Here is a 21,141-nt window from a genome sequence, read left to right as displayed (position 1 = left end):
TCAACAATACATTAAAAGGATCACACACCATGATCAAGTAGGATTTATTCCAGGTATGCAAGGATGGTTCAACATCCATAAATCAGTCAATGTGATATAGCACACATTAACAAAAGGAAGAATAAAAATCGTATTATCGGGCTTCCCTGGTGGCGCAGTGGTTGAGAGTCCGCCTGCCGATGCAGGGGACATGGGTTCGTGACCCGGTCCGGGAGGATTCCGCGTGCCGCGGAGCGGCTGGGCCCGTGAGCCATGGCCGCTGGGCCTGTGCGTCCGGAGCCTGTGCTCCACAACGGGAGAGGCCACAGCAGTGAGAGGCCCGCGTACCACAAAAAAAAAAAAAAAAAAAAATCGTATTATCATCTCAATAGATACAGAAAAAGCACTTGACAAAATTCAACAGCCATTTATAAAAACTCTCAACAAAGCAGGTATAGAGGAAATGTATTTCATCATAATAAAGGACAGAGCTAACATTATACTCAGTGATGGAAAGATGAAAGTCTTTTCTCTAAGATCAGGAACAAGACAAGAATGCCCACTCTCTCCACTTTTATTCAGCATAATATTGGAAGTCCTGGCCAGAGCAATTAGGCAAGGAAAAGAAATAAAAAGCATCCAAATTGGAAAGGAAGAAGTAAAACTGCCACTATTTGCAGATGACAGAATATTATATACAGAAAACCCCAAAGACTCCTAAAGACATCAAAAAACTATTGGAATAAACAAATTCAATAAACTTGCAGGATACAAAATCAATATGCAAAAATCTGTTGCATTTTTATACACTAATAACAAACTATCAGAAAGATAAATAAAGAAAACAATCCCATTTATAATTGAATCAAAAAGAATAAAACACCTAGGAATAAATTTAACCAAGCAGGTAAAAGACCTGTATATAGAAAACTATAAGACATTAATGAAAGAAATTTCAGACACAAATAAATGGAAGGAAATTCTGTGCTCATGGACTGGAAAAATCATTACTGTTAAAATGTCCACACTACTCAAAGCAACCTACAGATTCAGTACAATCCCTATCAAAATTCCAATGGTATTTTTCAAAGAAATAAAACAAATAATCCCAAAATTTGTATGGAACTACACACACACACACACACACACACACACACACACACTGATTAATCAAAGCAATCTTGAGAAAAGAACAAACCCGGAGGCATCATTCTCCCTGATTCCCAACAACATTACAAAGCTGTAGTAATAAAACAGTATGGTATTTGGCTTATGGAACTGAAGTGAAAACCCAGAAATAAACCCATGCATATGTGTTCAATTAATATACAAAAAAGGAGCCAAAAATACACAATGGGGAAAGGACAGTCTCTTCCATAAATGGTGTTGGGAAAACCAGACAGCCAAATGCAAAAGAATGAAACTCAACCACTGTTTTACACCATACCCCAAAATTAACTCAAAGTGGATTAAAGACTTGACCTTAAGACCTAAAATCATAAAATTCCTGGAAGAAAACATAGGCAGCAATCTCCTTGATATAGATCAATATAGGCAGCAATCTCCTTGATATAGATCTTGGCACTGATGTATTTAATCTGACACCAAAAGCAAAAGCAAAAATAAACAAGTGGGACTACACCATATTAAAAAGCTTCTACACAGCAAAGGAAACCATCAACAAAATGAAAAAGCAACCCAGTGAATGGGAGAACATATTTGCTAATCATACATCTGATAAGAAGTTAACATCCAAAATACAGAAAGAATTTATACAACTCAACAGCAAAAACACAAACAATCCAATTTAAAAATGGGGAGAAGATCTGAATAGACATTTTTCCAAAGAAGTCATACAGATGGCCAACAGGTACATCAAAAGATGCTCAACATCACTAATCATCAGGGGAATGCAAACCCAAGCCACAATGAGATACTGCCTCAAACCTATTAGAATGGCTCTTATCAAAAAAGACAAGAAATAACATATACTGGCAAGGATGTGGAGAAAAGCGAACCCTTGTGCACTGTTGGTAGGAATGTAAATTGGTGTAGCCACTCTGGAAAACAGTATGGAGGTTCCCCGAAAACTTAAAAATGGAACTGCCATACAATCCAGCAATTCTACTCCTGGGTACTTATCCAAAGAAAATGAAAACACTAACTTGAAAAGATATATGCACCTTCACTGCAGCTTTGTTTACAATAGCTAAGTTATGGAAACAGCTGAAGTATCCATCAAAGGATGAATGGATAAAGGAATTGTGGCACATACACATAATGGAATAGTATTCAGCCATTAAAGAGAATGAAATCCTGCCATTTGCGACAGCATGGCTGGATCTCGAGGGCATTATGCTAAATGAAATAAGTCAGACAGAGAAAGACAAATACTGTACGATCCTTCTTATACATGGAATCTTAAAAAAAAAAAGCTCATAGATAACAGAGAACAGATTGGTGGTTGCCATAGGTACATGTGGGGATAACATTTTTAAAAAAGACAATAATAATAAACATATTACATGTTAATATAAATAACAATTTGACAAAAAATACATTTTCCAAAACAAATTAGTGAGAAGAGCAGCAAAAAGCAAATCAAAACCCAGAAAAACAACTTTCCATTTGAAACGGAAAATACCAAATATATACAATAAAAAGGCAGAATGGTATTATGAACTCCTATGTACCCATCACCCAGTTTCAACCATATCAACTCATAGCTAATCTTGTTTCATCTACACTCCACCCACTTCACCCCTCCCCTATTATTATGAAGCAAAGCCCACACTATCCTTTCCTCCAAAAACACGTCAGTATGTATCTCTAAAAGGACTTTTTTTTTTAAACATAACCACAACACCATTGTTACACCTGAAAAATAATGATTCTTTGGTAATATTTTTAATTAAGTAAAATTTTTTGAAAGGAACTTCTCTCGTGGCGCAGTGGTTAAGAATCCGCCTGCCAATGCAGGGGACACGGGTTTGAACCCTGGTCCGGTAAGAGCCCACATGCCGCGGAGCAACTAAGCCCGTGCGTCAAAACTACTGAGCCTGCGCTCTAGAGCCCACAAGCCACAACTACTGAGCCCATGCGGCACAACTACTGAAGCCTGTGCACCTAGAGCCTGCGCTCTGCAACAGGAGAAGCCACCACAATGAGACGCCCGTGCATCGCAACGCAGAGTAGCCCCCACTTGCTGCAACTAGAGAAAGCCCGCGGGCAGCAACAAAGACCCAACGCAGCCAAAAATAAATAAATACATTCTTTAAAGAAAAAAATTTTTTTAAAGAAAATTCCTTTCTTAAATGAAGCTCTAACTGTAACTTTAACTGCTACATTCCTCCAATAGTATCATCTGGTTAATTTTGCTTTCTTCTTGTAATACAAAGCCAATATTAGTAAAACTACTTTCCCTATAATGAAAGAGGAGAAATGGGAAAGGGATACTTATAACTGAAAAGGCTCAGCCCAGAAAATAATATACCAACTGATTTCTTTCTCATCATTCCTAGCCCCAGAGTTATCTGACTATTCACCTGAAATCTAAGGATTTGTGGCAAGGGCAATGGTATACAGCCAATTCTCCATCAACACAATCCACTAACAATTGGCAGTGGAGCCAAGACAGAGAAAAGAAAGGGTTTTTCAACAGTTTTCCTTGTTCCATTAAGCCAGGTATTACGGCTATTGATGGCAGCTGGGAGTAGGGAGTCCTCCTGAGAGATGGAATGGACCAGCGAAGGCCTTTGTCTGACATCAAAGTACAACTGCTGTTAACTCGCTCCCATCTGGCTCCAAATCTCAGTCTACTTATTCTGAAAACCATTTTTGTCCCCTGGCCCCTGTCATCCTGTTTCTCTTGTTAACTGTTTCCTGTCAAGAGAAGAATCGGCTCTACCAGGTGAACAGAAAAGCAGACCATTTGTCTTCTATTACCTAAACCCGGCACTCAGCAAGCATCAGAATCAGTTCCCATTTCTCTCCATCCTGAAAAGAAACAAACCCACTGCCAAGTTTCTGTGCAGCCGGAGCCTGGCCCCACTCCCATCACCATGCCCTGGAGTGATCAACGGGAGGGACAAGGCGGCCTGAGTTATGCCAAGGACAGACACCATTCTGAAGCTCAAACTGTTTCTACGGAGGGTTACTACCCTGACATGTTAAAGACAAAACAAAACGAGCACCAACAAACAAACAAAAACTCAACCCTGTTGAAGCGCCTGCTGCCCCTCTCCGCGAAGGAGCTGGTGTGTGACCAGCAGCGGCGGGCTCTTCTGACCCCCGTGTCCTCCCAGGGCTCTCACTCCAGTCAGATGCTCTCACCTTGTGGTTCAATCCACATTTCACAGGAGGTCTGCAGTGTCAAAACACACTGCCCTGTCTCTCGAGCTGCCCAGCTGTCCCCAGGCCGTGTGAACAGCCTGCCAGGGAGGGGGCAGCTCCCTGAAGACAATGCCTTCAGAGACCAAAGAGGGTTTGAGGCCCCTGTGACCTTAAGGACTTTCATCCTGAAGGGATTTCACATTTATCTTGAGAAGTCACTTCTTATCTGTCATACAGAATGGTCAGTCTGTGGTCCCTGCATCACCTGATGGACACAGAGCCTCAGAGACGTGTCAGCCTTCTGAGCTGACTCTGGGCCACCTAGTTTTTCTGCCTGGGCCATCACTGAGTAGTCTGGTTGTGTCTCCTCTCAAGGGGTAGCTGGGACGGGATGTAGAGCCTGGCTGCCCAGAAAACGCCACACACCAGTATCATTCTCATACTGAACAGCCCAAGAATCACACTGCTGTTGACTCTGTTAAACTACAGATCATAGTCTACTCCCACCAATCTTTTCTTGGAGACTCCTCACAGAGTTGTCCAGAACCTTCCCGCTCCGGGTGGAGATCCCACACCAAAAGCACCACAGTCACTTATGGGCCATTATCTAGAACTGATTTCCACTAGGAGTCCCTTCACATTTTATACTCCAAACTTTCTGAAAGTCTCACACCGAATTATGAGCACATATCCTAAATCATCGTGATGCCTCCACAGCTTCAACTTTAACCCCAGGAATATCAAAGGAGCGGTCAGTTCAGCAGTTGGTTCTGCCACAATTACTCTCCATCTGTTCTGTACAAAGATAAAGGCTGACTTTGACATTCCCTCTTATCCGATGAACCTCAAATACACCCCACCCCCCAGCAGCCTCACTGCCTCCCTTCCCGCTTTAACACACACACACACACACACACACACACACACACACACACACACACATTTTTATATGGAAAAGCCCAAGGATGCCTCCTGCCCAACCGCATAACAAATATTTTTCAATGGCCATCTTTTCCTCCAACTGTTCGGAGTCTCCAAACTCTATAATAACAAAGGGCACTGAAATGGGCCTATCCATGGGGGAAATTCATCACCCAAAAGGTCATTTTAAGCACAGATCAGCTTAAAATTTACGTCTCTCCTCAGCCTCATACTGCTGATGATTAGCAGGGCACCTGTAGGTGGGCCACAGTGTCTGCTCTGCAGACACCAGGGCAGCTGCCCACAGCCTAGCAAGGAAAATGCCATGTTCCATCTTCCACCTCTTGCCGCTCTGGGAGCCTAAGTTTTTATTTCTTCTGCTGCAGAGACTGACATGCCAATAAAAGTTCTTCTATCACTGATGAATTATAACTTTAGTCACCTACACAATCACACCCCTGTGTGACAGACCAGAACCTGTGCCACCCAAGGTCTTGCTGAGTCTCCTTCCCTCTCAGTGTTCAGAGCTCTTGAATTCTCACTTGCTCCTTGACCCCTCACAACACCCACCACCTAAAACTACCACCACCTCCACTTATGTCTGAATATATATCTCACAAACAAAAACATGTTAGAGCCATAAACAAGTCCAATCAGAAAACAAACTGTTTCTAGCCTTGAACTTTCAGACTGCCCTAACTCCCTCTCTACCCCCTCCCCCCAGCTCTGGACTAATCTCCAGATAAATCCATGCCCCTCTCCTCTAATGCTGGAATTAGGAACCAAAGGAGGACTAGCCTCTCCACCTAAACACATACTGAATGGGTGTTGCCATTAGCAGTGTCCCCAAGGGGGGGGAATTACATCAGCTCCAATAAGAACATCATTCTCCAGAGGAGAAGAACAACCACACCGAAGTCAGTGCCTCAGCCCTCACCCCTTCCACACTCATCTTGGAATCAGCTAGGCCTCCCCATCACCTCCGTGCCATACCACAACCTCCTACAGCAGGGACGCTGATAAACAGACCTCCTGAGAGTTAAGTATTACCTAGCACTGCACCTGGAGAGAGAACCCCACCAGATAGTTCCAGCAATTATATAGCATGGTTACCCAGAGTCAGGGATCCCCCAGAGACAACAAGATAGGTTCAAGCATCAAGGGGCAGACCTGAAATAGATTTCGCTTGCCAAGCGCAGCAGTCGCTAACTACTAGTACTTGACTAACCGGTAAAGTTTGAGGAGCAGCACCAAGCTCCTCACTGCTCGCCACATTCCACTTTCACAAGTTTGAGGCCAGTAATACAAACCGCTGTGTGACTACCCCTTGAACATGCCCACCTACCTCCTCCAGACCCCCTAAGGGGGTGGGGCTTGCCTCCAAAGAAAGGGTGCCGTCCTCTTCTGAGAAGGACGTGGAGCTCTTTTCAGGCTCTGTATCTTTAGGCTGGACCCCTCGTAAGTGCAGCCCATCGCTGCCATAGCCAGAGGAGGAGGGCAAGATGCTCTCAGTCAGGCCACTGATGGATAAATCACTCTGAGAAGCAGGCAGTCTGGGAACCTGGGGGGGCACTCGACCCACGTGGGCAGGCTCTGTGCAGCTCTGGCCTCTCGACTGGGCCGGTAGTGACGAAGGAGAACGTTCCACAATCCAGGCACCTGTCTGAGGGGCACTTAAAATACCCTTGGTTCCTCCCCCTACACTCCATCCGTCGGAAAGATGGTCTTGATTTCTTGTGTCGGTGGCGCAGTCTGTCCTGGGGAAAGTGCTGCTCCCAAATCCAAGCTGAGTATCTCCTTTCTCCACTGCAGTCCCTCCATGCAAAGGCAGCAGCACAGCCCTGCTGCTGCAGGATGCTGTCCTCGGAAATTCCACCAGTTGGCTCACTGACTTCTCACAGCTCCTTTCTGCGGGGTTATCGAGCAGGTGAGCGATGACAGTCATCCCCTCTTCCAGGGAATCCCAGACCCCTCTGGCAACTGATGACTCATTCTCTAACAAAAGCTGAGCAGTCTGGATCTCCCCCTGGAATCTCTCCTTCACCTGCACGATCATCCCCTGATCTCCCACCCCTGAGTCGGGGGCCGAGTCCCCAGGCAGTAAAATGTCTGTGGGGGGTGGCTCTACCCCTCCCACTCCTTCCTCCTGTTGGAGACTCACTGTTAACTTCGTCAGGGTTTCCGTCTCTTCGATGACTCCAGTTCCTTGCAAGGGTTCTTCCTCGCGAGGGACCTCTGGAGTAGAGGTTTTCTTCCCCCTCCACTTCCTTTTGAGCCGAACCCTTTTCTTAGGAGATATGGGAGTCTTCTCAGGAACAGCTATTGAATCTTTCGGCTCCTTAACGCAGCCCAGCGAATTTCCCATTGCTTTCCTCTCCTAATCTCAGCAAAAACGCAGCTAAGCCAGTCCTGGGATCCCAGAGAAATCCCAACCTTGGCTTCATCGGATTAGATGCACATTTAAAAACATGCACTATGCCGGCGATCCCTCCAATTCTTCCTCCCTCCCCGCCTCTCTCTGTCTCTTCCAGCCGCTGCCGATTCAGACAGCCATCTTACAGGCTCAGAGCTGCAACAAGACAAATTCAAAGCATCTCACTGCAGTTCAGAAATCACTTGACCTAAAAGCAGACAGAAACCGGATTGGCTACAGCTTCCTCTCTCCAAATATGAGGTAATTGGAGCACTGCCTTCAGAAACACAAACAGAAAGCAAAAAGGAGCTAGAAACCAGGGGAGGGGAGGAATTAGGGAGGGCAGGAAGGAGGGAGGGAATGTAAGAGTAAATGGAAAAGGGAGGGGGAAAGAAAAGAGGCCCTGGGAGAAGGTAACGTGAAGGAAGGAGGAGGAGAAAGAGGGGAAAAGCAAGCCAGCGGCTGGTACCAACCAGGAAGGGAAGGGCCAAGAGGAACCAGGGCCGGGGACTATGGCCCCCAAACTGTGAAGTGAAACAGATTTCAATTGCTGCACCAAGATGTCCAAAAGAAAATATCAAGCAGGATTAACATACTCCCGATTTTTTCAGGTCAGAAACAATAAAATTATAACCAGAAGAGAGACCAGAGCATTGTAATCCTCATAGTTACAAAAAGAAACACAAGCTTTAAAGATCTAGTCTCCTGTAGCATTTATTTCCCTACTTTTGAGAGAGAAAGAGAGAGAGAGAGAGAGACATCTGTTAATTCTGCTGGCCAATGACACACGGAGGAAAAACCCGGAAATCGGCTTTGAGTACAGTATATGGATGTTCGGTAAAAAGGATACCACTTCCGTATACAACAGAGAAGCAGCGTTTCTGCTGAACGATACTTGACACGAATGTCCAACAGTAATTACTGCTGCTACTGACAGCTAACATGTTTTTAGCATTTGTCATGTGCCACGCCCCATGCTAAGCTATAGATTGTCTCATTTAATTCCCACAGTAACCAAATGAAGTCAAAACTATTATTTTACACTTTACAGATAAAGAAACTGAGGTTCAAGAAAGTGGATTCCTTTGCTCAAGGCTACACAAAGTGGCAAAGCCAGAACATGAACCCCTGTTTAAGACTTTGAACTTCAAACCCTTGTTACACTGCCTTCTACCTGCAGCAGGGATGGAAGTCTGTACTCAGTTAAGTAAAACAGGAAGATACTCCACTGTTTTGAATTGGCAACTAGACTCACATGGACCAAGGGCTGAAACAAAAAGATAACTCTTGCTCTTTGGGAGTAACAGGAAGTCACTAAAATGAGGCCCAGATGGTTTTTACTCAAATTGCAGCAGGGCAGGAAGTCTGAATTAAAGGTCTAAAAAGTTGGTGGGACCTCCCTGGTGGTGCAGTGGATAAGACTCTGTGCTCCCAATGCAGGGGGCCCGGGTTTGATCCCTGGTCAGGGAATTAGATCCTATATGCATGCCGCAACTAAGAGTTCTCATGCCACAACTAAGGAGCCCGCGAGCCACAACTAAGACCTCGTGCAACCAAATAAATTAATTAAATAAATATTTTAAAAAATAATTACAGGAATTACTTTAAAGCTCATCTTTAAAAAAATAAAAGTCTAAAACGTTGGATTCAAAAACCACCCTGTTGTGCCAGTGGGATTTGCCCACCACAGTTTTTTTAGCATAGCGTGTGACAGGTGAGATAACAGCACAATCCAAAGGGCTCCAAATGGAGTGGAAGGACAGAGCTTTTATGTGTTTCCTCCTGGTCAAATCTATTTATTCTATACCGAAAGGATCCAGACCACACTGCAGAGAGAAAAAGTCGGCCTGGCTCTACATAAGCCTACCCACCTCTCCTGGAGACCTGAAAAATGCCCGCCACCAAAGGAAAGCAATAAGAACCCTTAAGCAACAGCTCTTCCACAGCACTCTGAGACCCTACTGATGCCCCATCTGCCTCACCATTGCAGGAGGTGTCCTTTCTCCCCTAAGCCTTTACAAAGGCTGACTGTGAAGCTGTAGCACCATCTGATGGCCATTGTAAACCACAGCAAGAAACAAGACAAGGAGGTTAGCGTGAGAGAGAAACTCAGTCAGACTCCAGAAAAACCACTCAATCGGCAAAAAATCTGATGTTACAATATAATTCTCCAGGCAGGTACCAGGCCTCTACTCCTTCAACAAAGAGCGCTGGAACTGTGGAACTTCTCAGATGTACACCCCAAGGCTCAAGCTTGAATTTTGCTCATGAAATACAAGCAAACTGAATTCCTGAAAACGATCAACTCAGGGACAAGAGAGACAGCCTCTGGATATGACTGCTGCTGCTGCAGTTTTCTCTGACAGACGGGCCTGACAGAGCTGAGCAGATTACTTCTAGGAGCCTTTTCTTTCTTAAACTTCTGCATATGTTGGGCAAATCAGGCTTTCATTTCCTTCTGCTCCAGAGGAAAACTGATCTAGGAAACGAGCAGAGAGTTCAGCAAGGTAGACCTAGGTTCAAATTCCCAGTTCTGTTAACTCAGTCGCTAAGTAACTATCTTGCTAAGTGATTCAGTCTCCTTACCTCTAAAACATGGATGCTACCCCTTACTTAATGGGGTTGTAGAGAGGGTTCGTGGGATGGTGTCTTGAAAGTGCTCGGTCTTGAAACTGCCTGGTCTATGTTAAGTCCCTTTTCTCCTCATTTACTACTGGAGCTAAGAGGTATGAGGCACTCCACCACCACCGGGGTCCTAATATACTCTTTTTCTTGATTAGGCTCTAAGGAAAGTAGTAGCTATGTTCTAACGTCCAAAGTTTAGGTGCTTGTTTTTCTCCATAGGGGCGCTGCTTCCCCTAGTTTACTGAGTAAGTTAACTCTGATCACAAGGACTTTCCCCTGGACCTTCTTCTCATCTAGCCTGAACTCTGAACACATGGCCAGCTGCCTTTTGGGAGAGCAGATTTCTAGTGCCCACATATTTTTCATGTTTTATCCTTTGGCTTTTTCTAGTTAACTGTTTACTGCCCATAGGTCTCCCATAGAGATAGCGGGCATAAAAGACTCCAGAGCAAAAAAGCTCATTCATTCACTCCGCAAGCATGAATGATGCCTCATCTACGTGCCAAGCACTAAGTGTCATAAAGTACACACAAATGTAAACCCAACTAAGACCACTCTTGACCTAAACTCCCAGACTTCTTAAATTTCAGAGTGCTATACATACACTAGTGTTTAATAAACATGTGAAAGTTGGAAAGCTAATTTTGTCAGATTCTGATTTTTAAAGAACTTATCTTCTAGAAAAATCATAAATCCTAACATGTACCTTAAAACAGGCCTGGACAAAACCAAGAGATAAGAAATCCTATTATTAGTATCTGGATGTATAACCTAAAAAAGTCAGTTGGTGTCTGTGTTTCAGTTTGCTCATCTGAACAATGGGCACAGGAAAACACACACCACAGTCTATTTATCTGGTCTACCTACCCCACAGCTTCGAGGAGACCAATTTCATACAACATCCATTCATTTAACAAGTACTTATTGAGTGAAACAAATAACCACGTTACAAAGCAGTATGTGTCACACAACACTGTAAGTCATACTGGCCTTCTCAGAGTGACTGAAAAAAGAAAGGTATACTGGAAAATAAAAACAAAAGCATATATAAAAGCAAATATTAACATCTGTTTAATTTTGAAGTTGACTACACACATGAAGATCTGTTATATACTTTTCTGTACTTCTCTGGGTAATTAACAATTTCATAATTAAAAACTAAAATCGGGACTTCCCTGGTGGCGCAGTGGTTAAGAATCCGCTTGCCAATGCAGGGGACTCAGGTTCGAGCCCTGCTCCGGGAAGATCCCACATGCCATGGAGCAACTAAGCCCGTGCACCACAACTACTGAGCCTGCGCTCTAGAGCCCGCAAGCCACAACTACTGAGCCTGCATGCCGCAACTACTGAAGCCTGCACGCCTAGAGCCCGTGCTCCGCAACGAGAAGCCACCACAATGAGAAGCCCGCACAGGGCAACAAAGAGTAGCCCCCGCTCGCGGCAACTAGAGAAAACCCGTGCGCAGCAACGAAGACCCAACACAACCAAAAAATAAATAAATAAAATCCTTAAAAAAAAAAAAAAAAAGAATACATTCTCCTGCAAACTAAAACCACAAGGAGATACCATTTCACACCCACTATGATGGCTATAATCTAAAAGACAGACAATTACAAGGATATGGAGAAACAGGAACTCTCACAATTGAGCTGGTGGGAATATAAAATGGTTCAGCCACTTTGGAAGACAGTTTGGCAGTTTCTTGAAAAGTTATATATAAACCTACCCTATAACCCAGCAATTCCACCCATAGGTATATAGCCAAGAGAAATGAAAAAATGAAAACATACATCCACACAAATATTCAAATCAACGTTATTTATAATAGCCAAAAAATGAAAACAACCCAAATGTCCGTCAACTGCTGAATAAACAAAATATATGGTATATCCATACAACAGAATACTCCTCAGCAATAAAGGAATTAAGTACTCATACATGCTACAACATAGATGAACCTCAAGAATATTATGTTAAGTGAAAGAAGCTAGACACAAAAGAGCACATATTGTAAGATTCCATTTAAATGAAAAGTCTGGAAGAGGCAAATTTGTAGAAACAAAAAACATATTAGTGGTTGCCTAAGGCTGGGGATGGGAATGGAGAATAACTATAAATAGACAAGAAGGACCTTAGTGGGATGATGAAAATGTTCTAAAATTGGATTATTATGGTGATGGTTATACAACTCATAAAAATCACTGAATTACACAATGAAAATGCATCAATTTTATGGTACATAAATTATACCTCAATGAAGTTGTTTTTAAAAAAGAATGTATTTTCTTAAACAAACAATAGAATGATAACCAAAAAATGTTTTAAAACAATTAGCTAACTATATGGAAAGGGAAGAAACAGGATGGAGGGGGCAGAGATGAAAGCTAGACTTCACTGAACACACCTTGTGTTCACTTTTTAAAATTTCCCTTTGGAACAATGTATATGGTCTATAAAATATAAAATAAAATTAAAAGGGAAAAAACAATCCCTAAAAACTGAAGGAATATAAAAACAAATGAACTTGTGTATTGAATTAATGGCTTAACAACACAGAGAGAAGTTACTTCAAATGACTATAAAACAAGATTATTTGTACGTCCTTAGGAGATAAACACTAAGGACATAAAGGACTGCAAAGAAATCACAAATTTTTCAGTAATCGTGTTGTTAATAATAACAGTCATTGTTATTTTGATTCAAATATATTACATATAATATATATGACTTTCTATATATGCCATAATATATATATGATTTTATGTATGCATGCACCCGTGTGCTTGTGTGTGTATGAAAAAGGGAAAAAGTAATGTGTTACTTAGATAGCATCAAGATTTTCAGCATAAGAAAAAAAAAGGATACAAACATAAAGTCAAAGAAGTTGAATAAAACTCTGTAATTCTAATTTTGAATTAGAAACATCATTATAAATTCTTGACTTTTTTAAAAGAGAAAAATACAAGTGTTAGCTAGCTCTGTCCACAGAAAACGCCTAGAGACAGTGACCAACCCGGTAGCACTCAGATTGCTGTCAACAAAGAATTTCAGTTCCTTGGAGAAATTGCTAATCCCAGGCTTGAAACAGGAAATACACAAAAAATATCTGGAACAGCTCTTCACACAAGAAATAAAGCACATTATCAAGACTATGGGGATCATGACAAAGGACTCAGAGTCAACTTGAAAAAAGTCACTGGCCAAAGACGGAGCTGAGTATTAAGAAAAATGACAGCTGTATTTGATTAGAACACATTTAAGTCTGTTAAAAATCCATGAGTCACACTGATACTAAAGGAAAATAAATATCAACAAAGAAACTTTCATCGGTCTTTAGAGAAACTTAGAGGATCAACTAATTATTCTGAAAACTGGTAAAACAGAGGGAAAGGTGAAAGCATTTATCATTGTATCTTGCCTTTCCTATAGGAGCTATCTCTCAGGGTAATGGATAAAGTAAAATTCTACTTTACAAAAGAATTATAGAATTTTGAGTATCACCATCTTGCAACTTCTAATGAAATAATGGAACTAGCAATGACAAACAGTAGCTGCTAAAGTTTTAGGTGAAGAGCTAACAGTGAGTGGATCTACAATGGATGGATCAGGCTGATAACACCTGAACTCACTAATCAAGCTTAACATCACGAACAGACGGACAACAGACATTATGTGCCTTCTGATGTGCAGCAATAAAAGTATACAACTCGGGACTTCCCTGGTGGTGCAATGGTTTAGAATCCGCCTGCCAATGCAGGGGACACAGGTTCAATGCCTGGTCCGGGAAGATCCCACATGCCACAGAGCAACTAAGCCTGTGCACCACAACTACTGAGCCTGAGCTCTAGAGCCTGTGAGCCACAACTACTGAGCCCGCTTACTGCAACTACTGAAGCCCATGCGCCTAGAGCCCATGCTCCACAACAAGAGAAGCCACGGCAATAAGAAGCCCACACACCGCAACGAAGAGTAGCCCCCGCTCGCTGCAACCAGAGAAAGCCCAAGCGCAGCAATGAAGACCCAACACAGCCAAAAAAAAAAAAAAAAAGTATACAACTCAACATCACCATCCTTGCCCACCCCCCACCCCCGACCCACAAAAAAGGGAAGCTAAGTATGATCCAGCCTCAGGTCTAAAACACCAGTTTACAGGCAATACAAGAGAGGGATGGAGGATGCTGTTAGAAAACATCCCACAGATGCCACCAGCATCTTTACATAAATTGCACAGGACAAAAGACCTGATTTATTCAACAAACCAAAAGGAGAGAAAAAGAGGAGGGGAAAATTTAACACATGTGTGGACTTTGGATTCTGATTCAAACAAGCCATTTTTTAAATGAGATAACTGGGGAAATCTGAACAGTGCTCAGATATTCAATGATTTTAAGAAATTACTGATTTTTACAGTGTTATAACACTGTGGTTTGCTTAAATGAAGAGTCTTTAAGAGATACACACTGAAATATTTACAGATGAAATTATATGATGTCTGGGACTCCTTTCAAAATAACCTCCTGGGGGTTTGAGGAGTGGATCAGGATATAGACAAAATAACACTGGCCATGAGTTAGCAACTGTAGGGCTAGGTGATGGGTACATGGTGGTTCTATACTATTTTCTCTGCTTTTATATATGTCTGAAATTTTTCATAACAAATTTTTAAAGAGAGAGTAAGAGAGAACATTTTCCTGATGCAGTGTTCAGTTAAGGAACATTACCACCATCTCCTCTGTCCCAGGAAAATTTTAATTAGCCAGTTCAATTTTCATTCCTTGACCCCTGAATTTCCCTTTTGTTGAATTTAGTTGCAGTCAGGAGAAACAAAGACCCAGTCGACAGCTTCCTCTTACTTCACACCTATGAGGAATAACATTGGTCTCTCAAAGTGAAGGCAGGTCTGTGGTGAAATACAAACAACCAACAAAGTTTCTCTAAAAAACCCCTCTGTTCATAAGGGTGCCAAGAGGGTAACTCTATGAAAGCTCAGCAAAGTTCTTGTTCCCACCCTGCCAAGGCACACTGCCAATTTCATGTTCGTGGTTATCCCTATATCCGAAGCATGCCTGAGGACACCCTGTGGTTCCACAAAAACACACGTTACCTCCACACTTTCCTAAGCCTACTTATGCTGCAGATTGCCAGCACTGGTTCCAAACCAGAGCGCCAAGAAATAAACCCTGAGCTCTCAGAATTTCCCAGATTCTCAGGAATTCTGGGACACCTGCTGTTCTGCCTTCACCCAGCAGGTGGCGCTGACTCCCCAACTGGGACATCACAGCAGCCACAGCCCTGGGAGTCACTGCCTTGAGATATTTATATTAGCCTTCTTTTCCCACCTGCTCAAGAAATGCTCCCCGGGGACTTTCCTGGTGGCGCAGTGGTAAAGAATCTGCCTGCCAATGCAGGGGACACGGGTTCGAGCCCTGGTCTGGGAAGATCCTACATGCCACAGAGCAACTAAAAGCCCACGCCACAACTACTGAGTCCGCCGTGCGCACACGCCACAACTACTGAAGTCCATGCACCACAACTACTGAAGTCCATGCCTAGAGCCCGTGCTCCACAAGAGAAGCCACCGCAATGAGAAGCCCACACACCACAACCAAGAGTAGCAAGAGTAGCCCCGCTCGCCACAACTAGAGAAAGTCCGCACGCAGCAACGAAGACCTAACGCAGCCAAAAATAAATAAATTAAAAAAAAAAAAAAGAAGTGCTCCCTGTAATCGATCAGCCTTGTGTACAGCTGTTGGGTATAGGAGAACTGTCTGAGAAATAGTTTTGTTTAGTTGAGCTAACGTGATTCAAGATAGTCTACTTATAAAAATAGGGCTGTGATTTTCCAATAGCAATCCAGACTTGAAAAGGATTTATCTTCTTAGGAGGGACCAACAGGAAGGCTGTGTGACCATGTGAACACTACCAACATGCCACTGTTCTTGGGTGTGATGGATGCTACAAGGTTGTGATTATAAACACATAAACAAACCCAGACACCAAGGTGCTTGCTATGAACTGAATGTTTGTGTCCCCTCGAAATTCATATATTAAAGCCCTAACCCTGATATGATGGTATCTGGAGGTGGGGTCTTTGGCAGGTAATTAGGTTTAGATGAGGTCATGAGAGTGGAGCCCTCATAATGGGATTGATGTCCTTATAAAAAGATGAAGGAACACAAGATCTCTTTCTCTGCATGCATGCCCCAAGGAAAGGCCATGCAAGGGCGTAACTAGGAAAAGGGCCCTCACCAAGGAGCCAACCATGCTAGCACTCTGATCTTAGACTTCCAGCCTCCAGAACTGTGAGAAATGAATGTTTGTTATTTAAGCCACCCAGCCTATGGTGTTTCATTATAACAGCCCGAAATAACTAAGACAGTGCTACAATTAACTAGGCTTGTTTAAGATCATTAGAGATGAGGAAAAGTCTACAACAAAGAAGGATTATAAGGCTTCGCTCCACCCTTCTAGAGCATCAAATCCAACATCTCTCCCCACCCCTCACATTCTGAGTCCCTGAAGAGACAGTTTTGACTCAGCTGAGCAGACTTTTAATAACCAGACTGCCAATGAAAGGGCCAAAGCACAAACAAGTGAAAAATCCCATTTCATCATGCAAATGATGTGGAAGTTCTGGGTTTACACTGCAAGAGCTTTGCCTCCAGGCCACCCTAATCTTCCTTTCCAACTCCCACTCTCACCCTCATTCACTGCCAAATACGGAGAAGCAAGCCTCAGTGTGCCCTTGGAAGGCAGAGCAACCTCTAACTCTTTCTAGGCCATGTCCAAACCAAGCAACCAGGACCACAAACTTCATAGACCCTACCTGGAAGTGCAAAATAATGGTCCAGATCAGGCCCAGGGTCAGCTTGGGGTTGCCGTCTGTGATGTCATCGTTGCGAATATTCACTAGTTTCACCTGAAAAAGAAACAAAAGCTGGTCTCAGAGCTCTGTGACTTAAATGGAATCACACAGTATGTAATCTTTTGATAACAGCTTTTTTTCACTCAGCATAATGTTCATGAGATCCCCATCCAAGTTGCTGCATGTAACAACAGTTTTCGTTGTGGAGGAGTATTCCACTATACCAATACACTACACTGTAATTATCCACTCATCTATTGAAGGACATTTGCGTTGTTTCCGGTTTGGGACAATTATGAATAAAGCTCCTATATTCATGTACAGTTTTTTGTGCGAGCACATTTTCATTTCTCTAGGGTAAATTCCTAGGAGTGGGATTGCTGGGTCATATGGTGTATGTTTAGCTTTATAAGAAACTGCCCAACTGTTGGGTTGGCCAAAAGGTTCGTTCGTTTTTTTCCGTCAGATGGCTCTAGTAGCACTTAGTTGTCTTTAACTTCATTCAAAACAATTTTGTTAGATTGTATGTGACAGCTGTCATATCAGTGTGCGTTTAAAAAAAGACATCAAAATTGGTGAATTTTTTTGTAACCATTTTAATGTTAAAGAAAAACAGCAACATTTTGGCGAATTATGCTTTATTATTTCAAGAAAGGTAAAAATGCAACTGAAATGCAAAAACAAATTTGTGCAGTGTATGGAGAAGGTGCTGTGACTGATCGAACATGTCAAAAGTGGTTTGCGAAGTTCTGTGCTGGAGATTTCTCGCTGGACGATGCTCCACGGTCAGGTAGACCAGTTGAAGGTGACAGCGATCACATAGAGACATTAATTGAGAACAATCAACGTTATACCACGCGGGAGATAGCTGACATACTCAAAATATCCAAATCAAGCGTTGAAAATCATTTGCACCAGCTTGGTTATGTTCATCGCTTTGATGGTTGGGTTCCACATAAGTTAAGTGAAAAAAACCTTCTTGACCATATTTCCGCCTGTGATTCTCTACTGAAATGTAATGAAAACGTTCAATTTTTAAAATAAATTGTGATGGGTGATGAAAAGTGGATACTGTATAATAATGCGGAACAGAGGAGATTGTGGGGCAAGTGAAATGAACCACCACCAACCACACCAAAGGCCGGTCTTTATCCAAAGAAGGTGATGTTGTGTACATGGTGGGACTGGAAGGGAGTCCTCTATTATGAGCTCCTTTTGGAAAACCAAACCATTAATTCCAACAAGTACTGCTCTCAATTAGACCAAGTGAAAGCAGCACTCGATAAAAAGCGTTCCGAATTAGTCAACAGAAAACTCATAATCTTCCATCAGGATAACGCCAAGACCATAAGTTTCTTTGATGACCGGCAAAAACTGTTACAGCTTGGCTGCGAAGTTCTGATTCACCCACTGTACTCACCAGACAGTGCACCTTCAGATTTCCATTTATTTAGGTATTTACAAAATTCTCTTAATGGAAAAAATTTCAATTCCCTGGAAGACTGTAAAAGGCACCTGGAACAGTTCTTTGCTCAAAAAGATAAAAAGTTTTGGGAAAATGGAATTACGAAGTTGCCTGAAAAATGGCAGAAAGCAGTGGAACAAAAGGGTGAATATATTTGTTCAATAAAGTTCTTGGTGAAAACGAAAAATGTGTCTGATTTTTACTTTAAAAGCGAACGCACTTTTTGGCCAACCAGTATCTTCCAGCGTGACTGTACCATTTTGCAATCCCATCAGCAAAGCAACCGTGCAAGCACATGCTATTATGAGTTGCTTTTTAATTAAGTCACCACAGCCCTGACTTTTTTCTTTTTCTTTCTTATTTCTTCAAGGTTGAGAGAGAGAGATCTGCCCCTTGTCCCTTACTGGTCTCTGGCCTGCTCCCATCTATTTCCCCTCCTTTGTCACAGACATCCCCACCTACCCACACCTCCCATAGCATATGCTTTACTCCTAAAATCTCATTCCAACAACACGATGTGCACAGACACACAGGCCCTTCCCCCACCAGAGTGACTAACCATCCCTGGGTGCTGGAAACTGACGGGTTTCCTGGGACGTGGGCCTTTCAGTGCTGAAACCAAGAGTGTCCTAGGAAAACCAGCCTACTTCCAGTTCCACCTCCACCCCTGCGAGTGTCTGTTGTACCCTCATGGAGGTCCTGACAACTGTGGCAAACCGTCCTGAAGCTGCTTTCCCTTTATCTCTTCAATTGAACTGAAATCTTCATGTACTAAAGAACCTAGTGACCTCAAACAGAAGCCTCACTTCTCCCTTACACTATGGTGACCGGTGCTGTAGACTGAATGCTTGTGTCCCTCCAAAATTCATATGTTAAATCCTAACACCCAATCTGAAGGTATATGGAGGTGGGACCTTCTGGGGGTGATTAGGCCTTGAGGGAATGGAATTAGTATCTTTATAAGAGAGACCCAGAGGGCTTCCCTGGTGGCGCAGTGGTTGAGAGTCCGCCTGCCGATGCAGGGGACACGGGTTCGTGCCCCGGTCCTGGAAGATCCCACATGCCGCGGAGCGGCTGGCCCGTGAGCCATGGCCACTGAGCCTGCACATCCGGAGCCTGTGCTCCGCAACTGGAGTGGCCACAACAGTGAGAGGCCCGCGTACTGCCAAAAAAAAAAAAAAAAAGAGAGAGACCCAGAAAGCTCCCTCGACCTTTCCATCATGTGAGGTCACAGCTAAAAGCCATCTCTGAACCAGGACCTCACCAGATACCAAATCTGCCTCGATCTTGGACTTCCCAGCGTTCAGAACTGTGAGAAATAAATTTCTGTTGTTTATAAGCCACCAGGGCTGTGATGCTGTGTTACAGCAACCTGAATGACCAAGACACCTGGGCAAATTCGTTCCCTTTTCTGCATCTCAGTTTCCTCTTCTGTATATTGGGAGTGGGACAACCTGCTTCTGGTCTGAGTGCAGGTTTTCTAATCACAAGCAGCCCACAGCTGGCAGGCTGACAGTATCAGCCAAGTCCACGTTCCTCAGTCCCAACTCTGTCAGCTTTCCCCTTGTTTTCTGAAGTCTACCTTCCTTGGCCAAGCCACCTTCCAACCTCTGCCAATCTGTTCCTCGGAGACTTCACACCTAACTCCTACCTTTCCTACCTCATCTTCTACCACCTTTCTTGATAACTGTCACACTCATCTCGATGACCCAAGTATCACCCATCTGTACAATTTGTCTGCCTTCCCACTTCTGATGACTTTCATTTTCACTCTGCTTTGGACACCTGCACAGCTACAATCTCACCATAAGCAAGAACTGCTCTAGAGCTCTCTCTGCCCTTCTCTGTGTCCACTGTTAACCGCTCACATTTTTACTGCAGCCAAGTAACCAATCTCCTCTCCATCCTTATTTATATTTCCAGCTAATCAGTTCTTCTCAATTCACCTTTTGCCCATTAAGGCCCTCTCTGGTTTCCTGTAACTCTACATACAGACATTCCAACGCTGCTCTCTCTGGTCCCCTAAACACGTCAGCCTCCAATTCTCCTACCTCTTTTCATTTATCAATTTATTCAACAAATATTTATTAAGTGCTGATTATGGACCATTCATGATGACAGGTATGAAGATAAAAATGTTAAGTAAGATCACGTTCCCTGTCCTCACGGGCCTACAATGCATTACAGCAAACAGAGAAATAACAATAAAGTAATAAGTATTATATTAGAAGCAAACTGCTACAGGAGTACACAGAAAAAGAATTTCCCAAGTTAATGAGAATTACCGATAAGAGTGACAAAAATGAACTAACTCCAAAAATATGTGTACCATCTAATGTCTTCGTGACCGGTGCTGTTGCCTGGCGACTGCAGCTATACCAAGTCTCTCCAAACAGCCCTCTAGGCAGATGATCTCTGACTCCCTCATCCATCCACCTTCCTCCTCTCCACAATCTTTCTCTTTGTCTTTATCCCTCCTTCCTTCCTCCTCCCTGTATCACAGAAGAGGCATTTTTTTCCTTTCTTTTTCAAAGAAACCAC

At 43.1% G+C, this 21,141-nt stretch overlaps 2 protein-coding genes across 21 annotated transcripts in view; both read right to left on the bottom strand.

The window, feature by feature from the left end:
• MACF1 (microtubule actin crosslinking factor 1) overlaps positions 1–21,141 on the bottom strand; it is a 341,804-nt gene that overhangs the window by 181,045 nt on the left and 139,618 nt on the right. For all 20 annotated transcript variants that reach the window (XM_067725581.1, XM_067725580.1, XM_067725586.1 and 17 more), the window contains exon 5: positions 17,097–17,189. In XM_067725581.1, the coding sequence (XP_067581682.1) occupies positions 17,097–17,189 (93 nt within the window). The remainder of the gene's footprint in view (positions 1–17,096; positions 17,190–21,141) is intronic.
• On the bottom strand, positions 342–14,331 carry LOC137218547 (uncharacterized). Its single transcript, XM_067725602.1, has one exon. The coding sequence runs from the start codon at positions 7,595–7,597 to the stop codon at positions 6,515–6,517; it is 1,083 nt and encodes a 360-aa protein (XP_067581703.1). The 5' UTR covers positions 7,598–14,331; the 3' UTR covers positions 342–6,514.

This window comes from Pseudorca crassidens, chromosome 2 (genome assembly GCF_039906515.1).
Source record: "Pseudorca crassidens isolate mPseCra1 chromosome 2, mPseCra1.hap1, whole genome shotgun sequence".
NCBI lineage: Eukaryota > Metazoa > Chordata > Mammalia > Artiodactyla > Delphinidae > Pseudorca > Pseudorca crassidens.
The sequence above is the reverse complement of the archived record's forward strand: the minus strand, read 5'-3'. Positions and strand labels throughout refer to the sequence as shown.